Below are 19,878 nucleotides of genomic sequence, written 5' to 3'. Positions count from 1 at the left end.
ATGGCTCATACATAACCCTGCGCATTCTCTGCCTACCAGGAACAAGCAGGGCAACAAATGGACCTTGAGAAGGCACTTGGTCCATCCTGAATCCTGAGGGCTGTTCTATTCGTTCTCACTGCCAAGACCAGTCCTCCACCCAAGGAGATGAAGAAGAAGAGCAGAGCTCCTTAAACAAGTGTCTCCTTCCCTGGTGGCGAGCCCATGGAGGCAGGGCCATGCACAGAGAGGAACTGAAGCAGTTCATGTAAAAAAAAGCTGAGTGTGATACAACAGCCATCAGACACCCATGAGAGATAGTTGCTTCTCTCTCCAGCTGGCCTCCCTCACTACAGCAGCAAGGGCCTTGAAAGGAAAACTAAAAACAATGCCACTTTCTGCAGCAACGGAGCAGAAGAACAGAACAAGAACAACGAAAAGAGCCTGGGATGAGAAGGGGTTAAACAGGAAACGCAGAGAAAAGGGACAAAGAAGGCAAGTCGATCAGAGGCCATAACGAGAGTGCAGCAAAACACACTAAAGCGTTCAAACTGCCTGTTAATCTGCTTTCTTGGCAGTGACTGACAATTAAAATGGAACATGCATGCTGATCAGATAAAATGTCCATGCCTTATAAACTGCTTTTGAAAGCTGAAAGAGTTGACACTTCTTGGCAGACAGCAAACCTTGGAAAAATATTTAGCAGGGAAACATTTAAATGGCAGAGATCAACTGAGAACAGTCCAAGGATTTTGAGAAAGACAGGCTAGCCCCTGTAATTCTAGCTTTCTGGGAAGCCTTGGGAAAAGAAGATCAAGAGAAGAGTTTATTAAGAAAGAAGAAAGCACGTGGCAGAGATTCAAATGTAAATCAGCCTGAGTACAGTTTTAAGATGTTAAGGAAAAATATTGAAATATAATTTTAAAAAACCAACAAACCAGCCACAGTTAAGGGAAATTAGCTGAGAGTAATCACCATAAATCACATACTCTGATAACTGGTGTTTCATTCTCTCTACCCTGAACACCAGGAAATGAAGGGATGTAACAGGTCAACTTTCAGGTTTATAACACTTGACATGGTGAGCTGCATATTAAAACTTTCTGATGTAAAACATCATCCAGTGGAAGGGATCATGCCCAGGCAGGGAAGGGACTATAAGTGAAATGAGTAAACAGCACCTTGACCATGTTTGGTTCAGAAGCTATCCATCACATTGCTCACTGCAGTCAGCTGACAATTTAATCCAACAGAGGGTGGACTTTTGGAAGAGGAAGACCTAAGCTGTTCCATCTGAGGAGATATTGTAAGTACAAGAGGGATCATTTGAGGGATCATTCTCATTGAGAATTATCTGCCCAATAACCAGGAAGTTTTCTTCTTAATCCATCCTAGCTGTCTGAAAGCAGGAGGGAGAAGAATGACTTCTGTCCGCATAAATACCCCACACAGAAGATGTGGGCAGCAGTCCAGTTAAAGACTATCTTTTCATACTTGAAATCATTCAGGAACAGGGAGAGAACAGCTCTCATCCTGCTTTGGATCTGATGTGATACATTTCACACTTGAGTTTTTTTTCCTTTAACACTGTGTTTAACTCCTTATTCTAGTCTCCTACTGCCTGGTGTTTAAACATTGGCAGGAAATCACGGGAGGACACAAAAGTCCAACTGGTTCACTCTCTTTTCCAGGGTGAAGCACTCGGGTAAGTAAACTAACATTCACCTGATACAATCTTGCAACTCATGGTGATAGGCTGGAAGGATTTTCCTGGTGACTCTGCAGGGCTTGGACTCTGACCTTGAGGCACTATTTTACAGCTAGCTGCAATGGGTTGAAAGGCTGAATTTCCATGAGAGCCAAAGGCAACTTTCTGTGTGGCTAACTTGGTGGGAGTCCGTTCTATCGAAGATGGCAGGGAATAAAACGTGGCATGTCTTTCGGTTTCAGCATTTCCAGAGAATCCTGATTAAAACAGGGAAAAGAAGAGAAATAGTTCTTAGGCTGAGACATCTAATTCCTTACTGTGCTTCTCAACACAAACAAAACTCAGCTACGACAAACACGATTTTGAAGGTAGGAAGCAAAAGCAAGTGGTAGCTGAAGCGGGAACAGGTGGGGTACAGGGTTCCTCCTGGGTAAGCCCATGGGATTTGCTGCTGAACAGAAGAATAAAAAGCTACCATGCAGACTGCTTCAGCTGTGGTGGGTGAGCAACCACCTCCTGCACATTTCCTTGGAATGACCCTTCCATTGAACAAAAGCTGCTGGTAGTCTCAAGAGTCCTCGGTTAGGGCTCCACGGTACTAAGGCTGGATCTCCACAGAGAATCTTGCAGTGCATTTTTTGGAGTAAGAGCACAAGGAGACCACCTACTTACTACCTTTTGGGTTAAAGAATCTACCTTAGAAGCTCAATAAACTTGAAGTTTACAAGAGAAGTCACTGCCTGTCAGTGTAAGGAGTGAGATGGTTCACTCCCTTCCTGTTGGCTGTAGTGCTCCTTTTTTGGCCACCAGAAAACACTGCATATAAACAGTGGACAGACTTCTTGCTGAGCCAGAACACCAGCAGCAGCATGGCAGCACTCATCACAAAGTGCACCATGCACCAGCTTCAAGCCATTCCTTGGACACATGAGCAAAAGGATAAATCAGACCACATTGCATCAAACTGTGATTTGAATTAGAAATCTGCTTTTTAAAGTAAGTCTCTAACACTGACATGTGCAAACCATAAAAGACACCCTTGTTTCTCTAGCCCAGTTAACCAAGGTCTCTTATGTAAGCCCTAACACCATATATTTCAGAAAATAGAGCTAAATGCTCAGAAACACAGTTTTTCCTACTTGACACAAAATAAAAAACAGTGTGCCCAAGGGGCCAGGAAATTCACATTATCCTAAGGCATACACTGCTGCCCCACTGCAAAGGGTACTGTGTTTCCTTTTCTTGCAGGGGAAGGTGAGAATGAGACCATGACATGCACAGATACCATCTCTCAGGCAAACACACAGGGTCTTTTTCACTCTCTGCTTTGAACACCAGAGTTATGTGGTCATTTTTGTTCCTTCACAGTCAGCTCAAGTTAGGCACAACCACAACCTGACACACACCACTAGAACAGTTCCTTAAATGTAGATACAGTCCCCAAAACATTCAGAAACCTAAAACATCCTCTGAAAGCAGATTGCCAAAAACAAAACTACAAGTGCTATTCAACAACCTGTTTTTCAACTGCATCTGATGCATAGCTCCATATTCACTATGTCTGCCAAAACAGAACCCACTCCACTCACTCCAGATCACAGAAACAAACCCAAAACCCGGATGAACCACAATTTCTGAATTACATTTCAGAAGAGTACACTGAGGAAGTGATCACCTGGGGTAAGCAAGGAGCAGGTAGCACTGACAGTCAGGAATTAGGAGGAGGCATCCAGAAGAGCTTAAGTTCCAAGAACTCAAATTTCACCCACAGCCACTTTACCTTTGTCCACAGAAGCATCTGGGCTGGAGTCCTGCAGCTGTTTAATGGGTGAAGAAGCCTTGACTGGTGCTGGGATGCTCAGTGGCAGTGATAAGGATGTAGGAACATCAGAAATGTCAGACTCTGAAGACTGGGAGAAGAGGTACTCCTCCCCAAGGGAATGCCTATGCAGCTCCACATCCACTACCTTCCATTAATATGAAAAAGGAAGATATGAATATTTGGTAGTCAGGTAAAGATAAAAAGTGAAAACAACTATTTCTTTTCTTTTTATTTGATGTCTAGAAATGTCTCCCTTTTTCCCCCCCTCTGTATAACATTTCCTTTCATTTCAGAGAGACTTCCCAGAGGTCCAGCAGCACCTAAGCTAAAGTAAGGATCTGAAAAACATTTAACATTTAACCCCCACAGTAAACCAGCACATCTCAGCCTGTGGGGTAATGTAAACACTGAACACTGGAAGGAGTACAGAGAGCAACCAGAAGCATCCCACTAAGGAAAGGACTGCAAATCCCTTCAGGGATGAGCACAAACTGCAGCTTGCTCTTGATAGAGCCTTGAGAAACAAATCACATTATCTGTTCTTCAAAAGTTTCCTTTAATCACAGCAGGCATTTCACATTACTATTTTCTTCCACTAAAATAATGAAATTTCATCATAATTTCAATAGTAACAGCAAGGGGAAAATAATGCAAAAAAAACCCTTTGGAGACATAGCAAACTATGAGTCAATTAATGATTTTATTTTAAGTTTTAAGCAGCTCATTTTCCTTTAAGACAATTAATTTGAACAGACAAAGTCACTCGAAGTACTTATTATACCTCAGTATTTCAACAGGATAGTTTAAATGATCTCTAACAAATTATGTATGAGATCTGCAGCACATCAGAATGTAAACAGAGATACTTGTAAAAGAAGCTCCACAAAGAAATAGTAAAAATAAAGCTCCAGTGCAAGTTCTTTATGGAAGAAGAGCTAAAACTTGTCTCCCCTGATCTACAAACGGGAAAAAAAAAATTACTGTTGTCATTAGTAGTGACAGGGTGTCATAATAATTTCATTTAAGAAGAGAGCAAAACCTACATTCAAGAAAGTCTCTGGATCTGACTCCATACTTATACCTGTGTATATTTTTTTTTAAACATACCAAAGGCAATCAAATCACGACATCCATCCCACTCACCGTTTCTGCTCCAAGTGTCTGCAGGCCTGTGTAGGTCCTGTCCAGCTGGGTAAAACAATGCAATATATTTATATTAACCAGGGCATAGCAGTATTTTAGCTAGAATTTACAATACAATTTGCTTGGAAGAAGTTGAAACAGGGTAAGTTGAGCAGCAGAGCATGCAATTCTTTGAGGCCACAGAGTCACAAAGTACTCTGTCTCTTGCAAAAAAGCCAACCACGACCCAAAGACCATACTGAAGTAGAAAGAAGAAAAAACAAAAAGCTGAACTACATGAGAAAAAAAACAGAATGAGGGGGGGAAATTATTTTTTAGTCAGTCATATTTGGGGTTGCAATGAGTTATTTAGCATGAAATTCATTAATGCAGGCGGAGGTTGGTTTAAATAAAACCAACCAAGCTGCTCAAAAAAACAGGAAACTACACCAGCTCAGGACTTAATTCCATTAATGCCAGGGACTACTAATTAGAAAGAAAACTAGGGCAATAGCCTAATTTTCCAGGACTGCTGCATATTATAAATCCTACTGAGTGTCACAAGACAGGTGAATGAGTTGAAAAATAAGGCAAAAAGAACAAGGAAGGAATGGTGAATCTTGGCCCTCCCTGCCAAGGGATAATCTCAAGCAACTGCCCAAGGAACAGAACACACACAGCAACCACCTCACTAACAGAAAGACAGTCCTGCAGCACACAGCAAGAGCATGATAAACATCTCCAGCTGCAGGGAAACACCAAGTAAATGCCTTGCTACTCTAAGCAGAATCAGTTCCAACTCTTGCAGGGCTGAGTTCCTTCTCTACCACATCACTCAGCTATATCCAAGGTAAAGAGGCTTTCCTGGATCTTTTCTGATTTTCCAGCTCAACTTTTGACATGCAAATAGCCAGCAGGACATACACAACAGAGAGGCAGAAGCACAAACACAAGCAGAGCCTATTCTAGATTATGCAGGAGAGCTCATTTAATTGCCTTTCTCTCAAACACTTTTTTCAAATACCTTCAAATTGTGTATGATATCAATCCTCTTGTTCTGGCTGTCCTTGAAGTGTATCTGGACCCTCACAGGGAATTCTCCCCAGCCTCTCCTGGTCAGGTGAAAAGGAGGCTCTCTGGAAACAAATGTTGGTTCATGTTATGGATGCAGAAGCAGTACAGCTTTCACCTACCACACTTTCAGAAAGCCAGGGATTGCTTTTCTAGTTGAAGCTTTCTTCAGGCCTGCTATTCACCACAGAGAGAATGCAACCACAGAAATGAGAATTTTACAGATTTAGACAACTGAAAACATACTTTTATTTTGCACAAGAGACAGGGAAGAAAATGGTAAAACACTGCTGGATGAGAGAACACAGGAAACAAGTGTCTTTGGAAAAAAAACAAGCTGTCTAATGTCAAGTAAAAAATACTGTTAAAAAAAACCACAAATAAGCTCCTAGGACACAGCTGTGAACTTTCAATGCAGCATTCTGCAATTGCTTTCTGCTCCTCCCTACCTAGTAGCAAGAAAGAACATGCAACATGAGAACATCATACAGACAAAACAAGAACAGACAACAAGAACATCTAAGCTGACAACTGTCACTCTCCAAGCTGAAAAAGAAGGGCATATTTATCTCCAATAATAAGTGTTCCTTAGTATTTCAGCTGGCTGTTATTGTAAATCCCAACTGTAGTTTTGCAATGTAACAAAAAACAAGCCCTCTAAAGGCTATTTTTAGCCCAGAACATTAATGTTCACTACAATGACTGGGACTGTGGGACAAGAAACCAATTAATCAGAGGAAGAAGACAGAAGAAACAGAAGACAAACAGCACTGACAACAGATACTGGAAACTGAGAAAGGCATGAAAAGACAGCAGCAGTGTAATTTACTATTTCATACACAAAGGAGTTTGCTTTTGTCCTGTTCAGGGTTGCCTCCTCAGAAACATTAATAAGCCTTGCCAACACTTTTCTCAGGTCAGACTTTCTGGGGTTACCTTTCAGCAATTTTCCTAGAATGAAGTTGCTAATCTGTACCCAGGAGACAGCTGAACTTCCATGGAGAATTTGGGAACACATAGTATTTTGAAGGCTAATTCCTGCTGCCTTGTTCAAGTGAGCAAGAATGAAAGACTGACAGGGCATTTCCCTGCAGAAGTCAACAGAGAACTGACCCCAGTTACAGCTTTAAATCTACCTAGGAGAGGACAGAGGAGCTGCCCTGTTTCTGTAGCACCAGCACCACTACACTGACAGGAAATTCCTTGAAGCATGAAGCCAGTGCCACTGATCTCACTGCAGTGGATAAGGATTTGGGAGAGGGATTCAATTTCTTGCCCCCAAACCACATGTGGGCAAAATATCTTTCTGAGATTCCTCTTTATTTTCCACACTGGAATGGATGGAAGGTAGAAAACCTCTTTTAACAACACAAGTCTACCCTGCACAAGCAGAAAGCATAACACACATGAATAACATGAAATGCAGTAACTGAATGGTTTAGTTAGTAGCAAGCCAACCAAACAAAAAAACCAGCCAACTAACCAAACAGAAAAAACCCACCCTATTCAGTATGTTTGTTACATAAAAACTGATTTATTCTTACTATGATTTTGGAGTAAATCAGGACAAGCCAGAGGTTAGAGACAGACATGGAATATTTAACCAGAAAAAGAAATTGCTAACTTTCAAAGAAAACTTGCCCCTGAAAGCCTGGAAAGCACAAAGACTGTAACAGTGACTGGAATAATTCCTTATTACCTCACTTCTACCAGGTCATTAGGTTTGTAACTGGGATGGAGGAAGAACCAAACTTTCTTGACAAAATGATTTATGCTGGGTTCTCTCCTAGAGCCTCGGACATACACCATCCATTTATGGGTTGACTGGTCATTTTCTTCTCTCTTGTCAGGGGGGATGTACCTGGCAACAAAATTAAAAAACAAAACAAGATAAAAATCCCAAATAGATATCGCAAAAAGCATTTTGGTAAAGATTAGGGGAAAACATTTGGGATAATAAAACTCCCGTGTGAACCTTGTCCATGTGGAGTTCTGCTCACTATTCCTTACTCTGACAGATCACCCAGAAAGTAGTTTCCATAATCTACAGTATTTCCAACACATTTTCTCTATTTTAGTGCATAACTCTCATATGAAATCCATCCATTTAAACATCTGACTCTTAATTAGGGTGACTTAACTTTAACAGTCTACCACTGTCAAATCCCTTTCTACATCTTATTCTGAAATACCAGGAAGGAAAACCCCACCAGAACACATCAACAGCAACTCTGCTATCAAAACTACAAATAATAACAATTCTTCTTATAAATTTTTAAGAAACTTAATAGTAAACACTTGGTTCCAAGTCCATTCTTAGGATCAGCAAATGTTTGCTACTTTCTGTGCAAGAGGAAAAGTCTAACACAAGTAGTACCAGGGTGGAGAGTTAAAATGTGGACTTGTCCAGAGTTTCCTAAAATGAACTAATTTTTTTGAAGTTGAAAAGTTATGTCTATTTACATTTACCTGTCTTAAAACTTGGGGAAAAAAATTATAAATATAAACTGTACAAATTGATGTCTTCAAACTATGCTGGACTTTCAGTTTTTCTCATTCTGATAAGGTTTGGGGTTTTTGTTTGTTTGTTTGTTAAAACCCAACATTTTCCCTGTGGACACAAAGAATTAGCCATTAGAACAACCTGCTTTTCAAACTTGCTCAGGAAAGGCTAAGACTCCCCTTGAGAGAAACACATCTTAAAGACTCTATGTATATATATACATATATGCATACATATATATATATATACACACATATATAAAAACACTCCTAAAACACCTGTTCCTCACACAAAGGAACTCACACAGACATTCAAGGAGTGCCTGTGAACACACAACCTTGTGTTCAGTGGTAATGCCTCACAGGTGACAGCCTAGCAACTTCGTCTCCAAATGTTAACCTCTAACTCAGTTTGACACACCAGCCCAACTCTCAGGTGCTGAATACTAACTTGGAGACGTTGCCAACCACAATGGTTTTCTTCACATAAAGCCGTGAGGTTTCATCCTGGGACAGCCCAGCATTTCGTTGTCCTGGTTTCTGGGAGCTTGAAACACCCAAACTTCCCTGAGGGGAGGGGAAGAAGAGAAAGGCAAACAGGAAACCAAACATTCCCCTTAACCATTATTTTGTTCAGTACTAGAGAAGTAAGGTAGTGTTAAAAAAAAAAGTAAAGCTGCACAGTTAAATGAGAAACCAACAACGAATCATCTCTAAAAATACTTGTATTGCTATCTAGGCACATTCAGGCAACTCAGGCACACAACAATGCCATACTACCCAGCCAAGTGGACACTGCAGGGCTTCACTGAGTGTGCTTTATGTGACATGCCATGGATCTGAGCCATGACTTCAGCTTGGGTTTCAGAAGCACTGCCACTGAACTGTCTGAAAAACATTAAGCACTGCTAGAGTGGCACCATGTTGGTGACTAATCAGAAACAAAGCTAAATCTCTCACAAGTGGCTTCTGAAAATATGAATCTTTCTCATTCCCAGACTCTGCTGCTTTGCAGGACTCAAGTGTTGCTTCACAGTGAAGAATCGAGGCTGGAGCTGTGACAAGAATTCAGCTCCAGCTCAACAGGGACAGCAGTCAGCCACACCACACCATCCACACCTAGAGAAAGCTGCAAATCCATGGCAATACTTGGGAGTAATAAATCCAGCCTAAGCAACTTGGTAACACAATCTCAGCTATTGAGCAGCAGCCAAGACTGCTCAGAGGATGACAGGACCACCTGCAGGCTGCACTGCTGCTTGCATGGGAATCAGGGGCTGAGGGTTCATGATAAAGGTGGGTCCACATCAGATATTGTGTATTTGCCTTCTGCTGTGGACCCCAGGCAGGGCAATAAACAACAAACTGCAGCCTTGTTATCACGGGTGTCATGCTGCTCAGTGGGGGCAGAATCATTGCTCTTTCTGCTGTATATTACTACAGCTTGTCCAGCTGCAGAATGAACCTGTTCCTGGTTAGGGTTAAGAGGCTGTACTCCTCTGGCAGGCCTGACAGTTTGACAAATTGCTAGGAAAATGAAGAGCTTCATCTTGCCCACTGAGGCACATTTCACCTGCAGCCAGTGAGGGTCTCTCCCCTGCTGAGCTAACTGCAGCCAACAGGTGAAGCATTTCTGTAGCTGCACAGTGAGACATAAAGGGAACAGACCCAGGTCAAAATTAACCCAGAAAAAAGGATGGGGAAAATAATGAAAAAAAGTCCTTTTAACCTGGGTCAGACAAGCAGTGATATTAGCACAACAGCACTACCAAAAGAAAACAACAGAAACTCTGCACCCAGGCTCTATCAGCTCACACTCCTAGCTGAGCTCATTCACTGCTGTCACTGTTTCCATCATGGACTGCTGAGGAGGCAAAACACCAAACTCCAGTGGCTCAATCACTCTAAGCAATGCAGTCCCCACGGGCACCCAGGGCCAGGCAGCAGCATTACTTCTGAGAAACACTGCTGGGAATAACACATCTTGCTCTTCTCTCCAGGCTCTTCCCTTTCTCACCTGACTTTCAGCTGCACAGCAAAACCCTTTGCTGAAACAGTGAAAAACCCACCTTTACCAGAGGCTACCAACAGAGACAGTGGCAGAAAGAGGTGTCCTAACATGAACTGCTGCCTGGCTGACCTCTCTGTTGGGCAAGACTGAGTTAAGAGGAGTCACCCAAGTTACATACACTTCAGTCAGCCTTACAGCAAAGCCAATCTGTGAGAGAGGGAGTAAGTGGTTGGATGGAGTAAGAAACAGATCTTCAGCAAGGTGAGTGAAAACAGGAAGAGATCCTGGAGCCAGCACTGCATCCAGCCAAAAGCACACACCTCCAACAGCTTGGTCACTGGAGTTTTACTTTACCCTGCCAGTACTTCTGCTTTGTCTCTGGTCCAGGCTGCTTGCCAGCTGCTCCTCTGCATCCAAGTTGCCATTGTCTTTGTCCAGGAGAAAGTCATTGTGCTGGGAAAGCGAGTCACTCTCGGAGTGGTTGGCAGATGGAGTGTCTGAGCCCTGGTTAGCTGGAGATGATGATCTGGAGGGTGATTCCAAGAATTTCTTGATTGAAGGGTGATTAAGAATGGTCACATCACATGACCTGGCCCCCTGCAACAAAGAGGTGATGGGGTCAGTGTTTCCATGCAGCCCAGACAAAAATGAAGCTGTGCCAGAGGAGAATAAGTCAACTCATGAAGAAAGAGCAAATATTTAATCAGCTGTCCTGCAAGAAAAACGCATGCCACGGAAGGTAAGAGCTTAAAACAATTCTACAGAAACAATCCCAAACTGAACCTGTTCCTTTAGACCTTTTGATCACAGAAACCCATCTGGTTTTGTAAACAAGGACTGCAGCCTAGTCAAATGCCTGTAATGTCCCCTTGAAAATCATGTGTTCCCCTCCTGCACAGGCACCTGTGATCTTCTCCCATCCACAGAAAGGCCACAGTTGCCCAACTGCTGCAGGCATGCAGGGTAGATGAATGCATCACTTTTGATACTGACTGGCAGTCTGCTCAATGCCCATGAGGCAACTACACCTATGAGCTCCCTGTCTGCTCCCAAAGCTGAAGAGAAGAGAAAGAGGAAGGTGCTGGTGCATGCTTGCAAACTTTCTGAAACTGTACCTCTCAAGAGCTCATCTTAGATCCTTCTAAACCTGCAAGGGGGAGGACAGGGCAGAAGAGCGTTTAAATCTCTCTTGTTTTTTTCATTACTCTGACAAAGGCCTTTTTCCCCTTCTGTATTTGCTTTTAAGCACAGAAGAAAACCACCCATCACTCAGAGCAAGTGTCCCTTGGCCATTTCTCCTTCCAGCCACCTCCCTGTCACCTTGATTTAATGATGAACCAAGTCAGCAGAGCAATAACAGACAGGCTCACTCCAGCTCCTGAAGCCAGACTCACACTAGCTCATCACTGACAGATTTTTTTTTGCAGACAGTAAGAACTGAAAGAGGCTTCTTTCTTTCCGGACCAAACTACCTGGATCACCCGTGCTGGCATAATTATTCTGCCAGTGTAATGGTGGAGGTGGCATGGAGACTGAAACAGGACTACTATGGAGCAGCAGAACTGTCCTTGAGAGGTGGTGGCAGGAGAAGGGTTAAACATGGTCACACCTTGGACTTCAAAGGTTCATTTGAGAGCCTCCCTTCCAATTGCCCATTTGGGTACATGAGTGAAGCAATCACTAACTCTCAGTTACCAACTTAAGGGAGTTATATCCATATATCAAATACCACTAACAAAATTACATCACAAACTGTAATCATACAGAATCATAAGCCTCAAAACCCAGTCATACAGGATTCAAAAACTGTTCATGTGTATGAGAACAGGTCAGGAATTTACATATCATCTTCCCAGACCTTCTGAATTGAACTACAAAGACTCCCAGCAGCAGGAACAAGGCAGTCATTCACTGCTGAGCCAAACACATATTAACCACACATGAAGAATAGGTAGCAGAGAAAACTGAAACCAGTAGTAATTTCAAAATACAGAGAGAACTGATCTAGCCTGCATGCAAATCAGGACTTACAGAGAAAAAATTAAAAATGCAATTGGAGATCCAATTACACTAGCCATAAGATCATGAACACTACAGGAAAACAAAACACAGCAAGGATGCACCAGGACATTTTGTGAATACTTTGAAACAATTAAAAATGTTGCTATTTCTGGCAAGCGTGAAAATCAGCAAGGAAAAAACAAATAAATACCATGCATGGTGGAAGAACAAAAGCATGGGGCAAGACAGCTCTTGCTGATACATGGTAACACTGTACTTCCCCTGATCAGGACCTAGCTCACATTCTTCAGCCACCTACAGAAAAATCCTGGGGCAAAGTAGGATCTCAAAGCCTTACCACAACCTTTTTAAACTCCATTTGCTGAACTTGAGTTCAGTGAGGAAAAAACAAGCTGGACATTTTTGCTTTTGCCTCAGCCCAGTTCTTCATAAAATTATAGAAGGAAAACCAGGAGAAGCAGTGTGTGCTGTTGCTTGGAAGACAAATTCCCATTTTACCAGAGTAAAAGCAAGGTTTGCAACACCCACCCACACCTTTCAAAAATCAGCTCAGATCTTTGCTGGAAATTAGATCAACTCCCTGAACTGACAAGAAAGAAACTAAATACCTACACAGGAGTGAACTACATGTCAATCTCAAGTCTTCCAGAATCACGAACAACCTGCAAATACCAGCCCACTATAGACAGAGTGCTCAGAACTGGGGTTTAACTAATAAAGCTTGGGGGTTTTGTTTTGTTTTTTTAATACTGTGATTTTTTAATCTCTCTGTGACAGCTCACCAAACCATCAAAAGACTGTCTGGCAAGGTAAAGGGTGGATGGTTTCATGGCAATGCCTGAACCTCAAGAATTGCTGATTTATTTTTTCCTTCCAAGTTCCATCTGCTGCCACACTCCTCCTGTAAGACAGGAAAACACCTTCACCACTTTTCAAAGCTTTACAAGAAGGTGTGCACTCTGTGAGAAGGGAGATGTTCTCATGCAAATAATGGGGAAAAAAAGCAGAGTATTTCAGAAACCAGAATCCAGGCCTGCTAAACACCTACTCAACCACTTGAAGACTCATTTTGCCAAGTGCCTGAGGCCCAGCTGCTGATGCACAGGTTCCCTCTCCCACTGCCACCCCATCTGCAGCTTGTGTTCCACCATTCCACCAGAAAATCACATGTCAAAAGCAACACCAGATGAACAGCCAGTGAACTACACATCTTCCTTTGCAAATGTTCCCTAAAGCATTCTTATTCCCAAAGGAATTCTTACCTCTCCAGCTTTAAGGAGACTAGCAGATGCATAATAGTTAGCCACAATGCAGGCACGCAGCTTGTCCATCATCCTCCTTGCTTCAATCAGGCGCTGCAAAACGAAGAGGTAACATACAGTAACAGATACCCACTGCACCAAACCTCCCCCTCAGGCCCAAATACACCAGGATCTCATGTATTTTTAAGAACAAAACCTTTATACCTGATCTATAACTTCGATTTCATGCTCTTTACTCTTCATTTCAACGGCAAATTGTTCTTTTATAATTGCCTCGATCTTCTGCACAGCAACTTCTCGAGCTGTGCCAGGCCACACATGGAAAGTAAAAAAGAAGGAAGTATTTATATTCCCATTTTTGAGGCTCTGTTTCAAAGCACAAAGATCAGAAATTGTTAATGAGTGAGAACTGAAGGGACAGTAAGGGCAGCATAAGCGCAGAAAAAGGGAAGGATCGCTTCTGCAAGAGAAAGTAATCTTTTTTAACAAAAAACACATGTATCTTTAAAAGGTAGCTTATGTGAAGGGTTTTTCCTTTTAAGGTCTGAGATGGCAAAGAACAGAAGATGGGAAGGACAGGACCAGTTTGTTTGCTTCTGTCTTGGTAAAGCTGTAAACAGCAAAAGGAAAACCTAAACGTGCTGTGGCGAAGTGCAGTTACCAGTGGGACTGCACAGGAGTTTGCTGGAACACTACGAGCATTTTTCTGCTCTCTTTGGCCCAATTCATATCCAGGAAATTTATACCACACCATGCAGCAGTAACAGAGGAAAGTAACACTTCCTGTGTTCAGCACTGGTATCAAGTGCAGCTCGTCCTGGAGTGCCTACAAGTCTTTATTACCCACAAAGGATACTATGTTATCAAAAGCTGGTACACCTCTCAAAAAATCTTCTTCCAGCCTGGTATTTAAAAAATTTCAGCCTCTCATCAGTTTAACGACCTTGGCAGAAAGCACACAGTGTAATATTTCAATCTCTGTTAATGCCTTATGACAAACTAGTAAGAACTAACTTGGCATCTTGCTTTGCCTTTCTAGAAGATGTATGAAGATAGGAAGATCAATTCTTTTTGGTCTACACCTAGACTTTAATATTGCCCTTCCTTTAAGTCACCTCAATTGTGTCTCTGGGGTTCAAGCAACATCTGTTTTTAACAAGTTATAGGCAAGAACTTGGAACACTGACAACTGAACTTCTAGAAGCAAGCCTGTGAAAAGTCCTCCACTCTGTGTCAGTTCAGTAACCCCACTGCAAAGCAGATCAGTCTGGGTTCCTCTAAAAAAAATCTCATACTGTTTCCATGTGGAATAGGAGGCAACAGCACCAAGACTTTGTTTGGAGCTCCAGAGGAAGTCTTTGTTGTCCTAAAGGGCAGACATCTTTCTAATGAGGTTTCTAATATCCCAATAGAAAGAATAAGGAAAACAAAGGTGAGTCAAAACTTTGCTGGTATGTTACAATTAGTTTATGTACTGTCTGATCAGGTACCTACAACAGCAGCAAGGCAACTCATGTTTCTATTTGCAACAAGGATGTGCAACAAAAATATTATCCTAAATATTTCTACTTATATCTAAATAGCTTTCTATATTCTAAGATCAGAAATAGTTCAAACCTACACTGAAACAGATTTATGGTTGAATCTGTACAAGTAATACAAAATTTAAAAACAGAGGGATATAATTTTCCTCAAATCATGAACACCATGCCTAGGAATTGCACAAATAAGATTACACTTAAAAAAATAAAAACAAAACCTAAATAGAACAAGGTAAAAGATGTAAAGTTCAGACAAGGACAACTGCATCTCTTCTCAAGACTGATGATGCCATCAGTACCAGCATTATGACCATGAAAGCACTTCAGGATTTGTGGTTATATTACAGAGGCTTTTAGGAACACTTTATTTTCATATTTTTCCCAGCTTAGTGTCAACCACAGTCCCTAATAAGATCACGGGAGTGAAATTTGTGTATCAAAGGAATTCTTGTATCAAAGCTGCAGATCTTCCACAGGAAGAAATAAAAGCAAACTTGGAGGAATCACCTGAACAGAAGCTTCACTTTGGCAAGGACAGTTTTCCAAGACAGTGATTTTGTCTGCTAAATTAGATTCTTCAAAAGCAGACTAAAAACTCATCTGCAGTCCCTGGGACACTCCACCACAGAAGGTGGTTACTTCCAGGCAGGACAGGCAGCCAGGAGGGGTAAAACTCTTCTGTCAGTGCCAGCTCCAGCACAGCCCCACTGTCAGCCCAGAACCAATGTGGCAGACAAGACCTGCCCAGCAACACATTCAACCCAGAGCTCAGCCTGCTCAGCCTTGTGAAGCTGAACACTGCCCTCCAAAATATCACCCACCAAACTGTCATCTGCCTCTCTCTAACTGGTAGCTCCCAGCATCCTGCTCTGTTCCTGGATCTTCTGCAGATCCCACAGCCTTTGGTTTTTTCACCTCTCTGTTTATCAGCTTGCCCCATCATGATTCTCTCGCTGGTGCAATGCCAAAAATCACAAGCCTACTCCCTGTCCCAGGGGCAAGAAGCTCAACTCTCATTTGCCCAGAGGTGACCGCAACCTGTCCCAGAGACCATGCCAAGCGGCTCCCTGGCTCCCAAAACAACCATATCCAAGAATGCCAAATGCAAACCTACTCGTCAAGTTACTTTCTCCACTCCTTCATCCATCTTCCCTTCAGTTGAGTAGCTGCTTCGCCTCCACTCTTGCATATTTCAAGCCCTAACCTATCCAGTCCACTGACCTATCCCTTCCACACTGCTCCACTTCACTTTATCTGCCTGCTCCTGCAAATACCTCTCATTGCATAAGTCAGTCTACCTATAGCAGGGCCACTGATTTCTCTCCCCACACTCCATGCTGTGCTGTGACTTGTATCCCCCAAAATGTAAACAAGCTGCCAGTCTTTCTAGCAGCAGCAAAACAGATGCACATGTTGGAGCAGATCTTGACATGGGCAACTGCTGGGAAGATGCACTGGAGAATGCTTCAGCAAGCAACAGGAACCAAACTACATGGCTGCTCTACCAGCAGGTATGCTCTACCTGCTATCAGGTACTGAGGTTTCCATCCTCACACTGGATTTACTATTTAGCTCGTAGCTGAACAGCTCCATACTCAACAATCACATCTTTATTTGGTTACACAGAGATATCACTGGCTCCCTTGCTCAAATTCCCAATTCTCAAATTCCCCAGCCCTTTCCTGACTCGTTTGCAGACAGCATGCACACCCACAGCGTTTCCAGCTCCTCCCCTGCGATCCCTGTTGCTTACCTGACTGTTCAGCTGCTTTGTGTCTCTTGTTGGGATGTGCAATGGTTATCTCCTCATAGTCGGGGTCCTTCTCTGCAATCACTCTCTTGATCCCAGACATGTTCTTTCCCTCTGCTAGTCCGCTGAAAGGCCAAATAAAAGCACTAAAGTAACCCACAGCAACCTTCTGGCCAGGTGCCAACCTCCCCCATCGGAAGTCCTGAGGTGCACCTCCCCAAAAGAGTTGGGACGCCTCTTCCCCCCTTGCTGCAGATCAGCCCACAGTTGCAAAACTCGGAGCTGTGTTGTTCTGTGCAGCCCGGGAGCTTTTCCTGCCTGTCCCCCGGCCCGTGCTGCGGTGACCACTGCCCGCAGCCCCCCGGGCCCGGCACTGAGCGGACACCCCGCTGCCGGCTGTGGGGTGGCTCCCGGGGAGCTCCCCCCGCACGGGCACCACCACCCCTGGGGAGGTGGGGGGGCGTGAGAGGGTGTGAGGGAGGAACGAGCCGGGAGCTCCAGCGACCCGCAGCCCGTGCGGGAGGCCCCACGGCCCGTCCTCCAGGGCTCCTCAGGAGCCTCGGCACTGATCCGCGCCCTCACCGGGATCCACCGCCGCTTCCCCTCAAGAGCCGAAAACCTCAACCACGGCCCGTCCCGCGGAGAGGAACCGCTCCGGGCGGTCACGGTGGTCCCGGTAGCGGCGGTGCCGCTGAGGTGAGGCTGAGGCTGCGGTGCCCTCGAGGCCACGCCAGGGGCGGCAGCGCGCGGCCGGGCCCACGTGCGCAGCGGGCGCCGCTCCGCTCCGCTCCCCTCCCCCGCCTGCACACACAAAGCCGCCTCGCGCTCCTCCCTCCCCTCCTCCCGCACCCGCCCCGCCGCTCACCCGCGCGCCGCCACCACGCCACCCGACACGGTACGGTCCGGTCCGGTCCGGCCCCGCCTCCTGTACCGCCTTTCCCCGCCCGCTGTCCTGGATAGCTCAGCGCTGTCCCCCGGCGGCCCGAACCGCCGACACCCGCAGCGCCGCCGCCATCAGCGTAGGGCCGTGTGTGCGGTGAGCTGCCCGTCACGGCCGGGGCGTGTCCCGCGCAGGCGGACAGCGGGGAAGGGGCGGGTCGGAGACGGAGACCGCCCCGGGGGCCTGGCACCTGCTGCCGAGGGCAGGTGGCCCCTCCGTGGGAGGCTGAGGGCGGGACGGGACAGGACAGGACAGGACAGGACAGGACAGCACAGCACAGCACAGCACAGCACAGCACAGCACAGCACAGCACAGCCCCCGTGTGAAGGAGAAGAGAGCGGGAAGACCAGCGCCGCTGCTCCTTCGGGTTGAAACGACCTTATTGCAATTAGTACTGAGAGAGACATTTAACGCAGAGGATACTCTGCAAGGATGATGATTAGCAAAAAAAGAAAAAAAAAAAAAAGAGAAAAAAAAAAACCAAACCAACAAAAAACCCCAAGCCCCAAGAAAAAAAGCCGTGGGTTGACTGAGGTGCAAGAGGAACCCCTCATCCCTCAGGCGGCCCCAGGCCGTGCTTGTGCCCCCGAGCTCCACCGGAGGAAGGTTTGACGTTGATCTCACAAGGATAGGCTGCAAAAACGATCTTAGACCAGACTTACCACTCACCTTACTTCGTAATCTCTCGAATCAAGGCTAAAATGGTCCACATTTCTAGAGGTAATACCTCAGTTTGTGTTGGGTTTGGGCAGAATGCAGTCACCTCTCAGGTGCAGCTCGTGGCAAGCAGTGCTTTGCTCTGTGGTAGTTCATGCAGTGTATTTATACAATTATTTGAGGACACCAATTAGCCAGCCTTTAAGGTAATTTTAAAATTAATTTTATTTGTTCTCATTTCAGGACCATCACTACAACGGCTTCCTGACTTGTTAGTAAGCAACAAATGAGCTATGGCAAATTTATGTTGCTTACACTCAAATTTGTACCATGCTCGTCAGGAAAAGTATGTATATACCTTAATTTTGTTTCCAATTTCTTCCTTTTTCCAGCTAAATGGAAAGAGGAAGAGACTGTGGTTAAAATATTGCCACTGATTGACTGTGTTTAAGACTTAAAATATCTTACGGTGGGCTTCAGCCCTCAAAAATATTTCCATTGCTTTGCAGCCTGTAGATTCCCTTTCAAGCAACGTTATGTCTTTCAGTAAAGTAAAACTTCTGCAAGCATCAAACTTGGTCATAACTTGTTCTTGGCACCACAGAAAACCAACTCAGTTGCTGTAAACCTGGCCAAACTTTAAACCTGCAGCAGATGCTGTTGGCTTGCCAAGTTTTATTTCATGTTTGAAGGTGTTTGAAAATGACTGTGTATCTCAGTAGTACAAAATACAGACTCATCTCAGTGGGGGTAGGTTCAGAACTACGCAGCTACTTCAGTGCTCTGCATCTCAAAGCTGCAAGAAAAAAAAAAAAAAACAACCCATGGAAGATGCAGCAGTATCATCATGACCTTACACAAAGGGTTAAATTCTGAGTCTGAAGTCCAGGAAAAGAGGAAACTAGGAAAACAGCTATGATTTCACTAGAAAACACAGGAAAGATAGATGTAATATGTAAAAATTGGGATAATACACTAAGTATTTTTTTCATAACTGTTCACCTGCAGTAGTAACACTTGAACCCTTATGCTCTGCCATCTGCAAGTGAGAGCTCAAGATGGCCAAGCAGCTAATTTTAAGAGAATAAATTTCCTACAGGATTCTTTCCAACCCATATTGGTGCCAGACACTTTCCTAGCATTAGGGTACCTTTTCCTCATTTCCCAAGCTGGTTTTGTCTTCCCAGTCTATTTGCATCCTTTTCCCATTGCAATACCAGGACTAACCAGTATCTTACATCCCACACCCTGCTTTCCATTTTTTTTCTCTTTTAAATTTATTCTTCTGCAGAGTTCCCTGCTTGCCTTTATTAACATCAATACTAAGTTCCATGGTGAGGGCAGAAAGATGAGCAGGGAAAACAACTAGACTGGGAGACAGAAGAATGGATCAAAGGATGGCTATACAGACTGCCAATCCAGCAACTTAAAAACAGGAAGGAATTTCCACCACCAAGCCCCACCCTGGATTTTCTCATAAACTAAATAAAA

At 44.1% G+C, this 19,878-nt stretch overlaps 1 protein-coding gene across 1 annotated transcript in view; it reads right to left on the bottom strand.

Moving 5' to 3' along the window:
- Positions 1-17,511, bottom strand: part of YEATS2 (YEATS domain containing 2) — a 46,236-nt gene extending 28,725 nt beyond the window's left edge. Inside the window, 11 exon segments of the mRNA XM_030455923.1 lie at positions 1,705-1,944; positions 3,468-3,654; positions 4,653-4,697; positions 5,656-5,767; positions 7,402-7,563; positions 8,656-8,771; positions 10,570-10,812; positions 13,500-13,592; positions 13,704-13,801; positions 16,794-16,915; positions 17,373-17,511. Coding sequence (XP_030311783.1) covers positions 1,705-1,944; positions 3,468-3,654; positions 4,653-4,697; positions 5,656-5,767; positions 7,402-7,563; positions 8,656-8,771; positions 10,570-10,812; positions 13,500-13,592; positions 13,704-13,801; positions 16,794-16,893 — 1,396 coding nt within the window. The 5' untranslated portion in view covers positions 16,894-16,915; positions 17,373-17,511.
- Positions 17,512-19,878: the final 2,367 nt, after the last annotated feature.

Source organism: Calypte anna, chromosome 9 (assembly GCF_003957555.1).
Source record: "Calypte anna isolate BGI_N300 chromosome 9, bCalAnn1_v1.p, whole genome shotgun sequence".
In the NCBI taxonomy this organism is placed as follows: Eukaryota; Metazoa; Chordata; class Aves; order Apodiformes; family Trochilidae; genus Calypte; species Calypte anna.
This window is presented reverse-complemented; position numbering and strand designations above follow the sequence as displayed.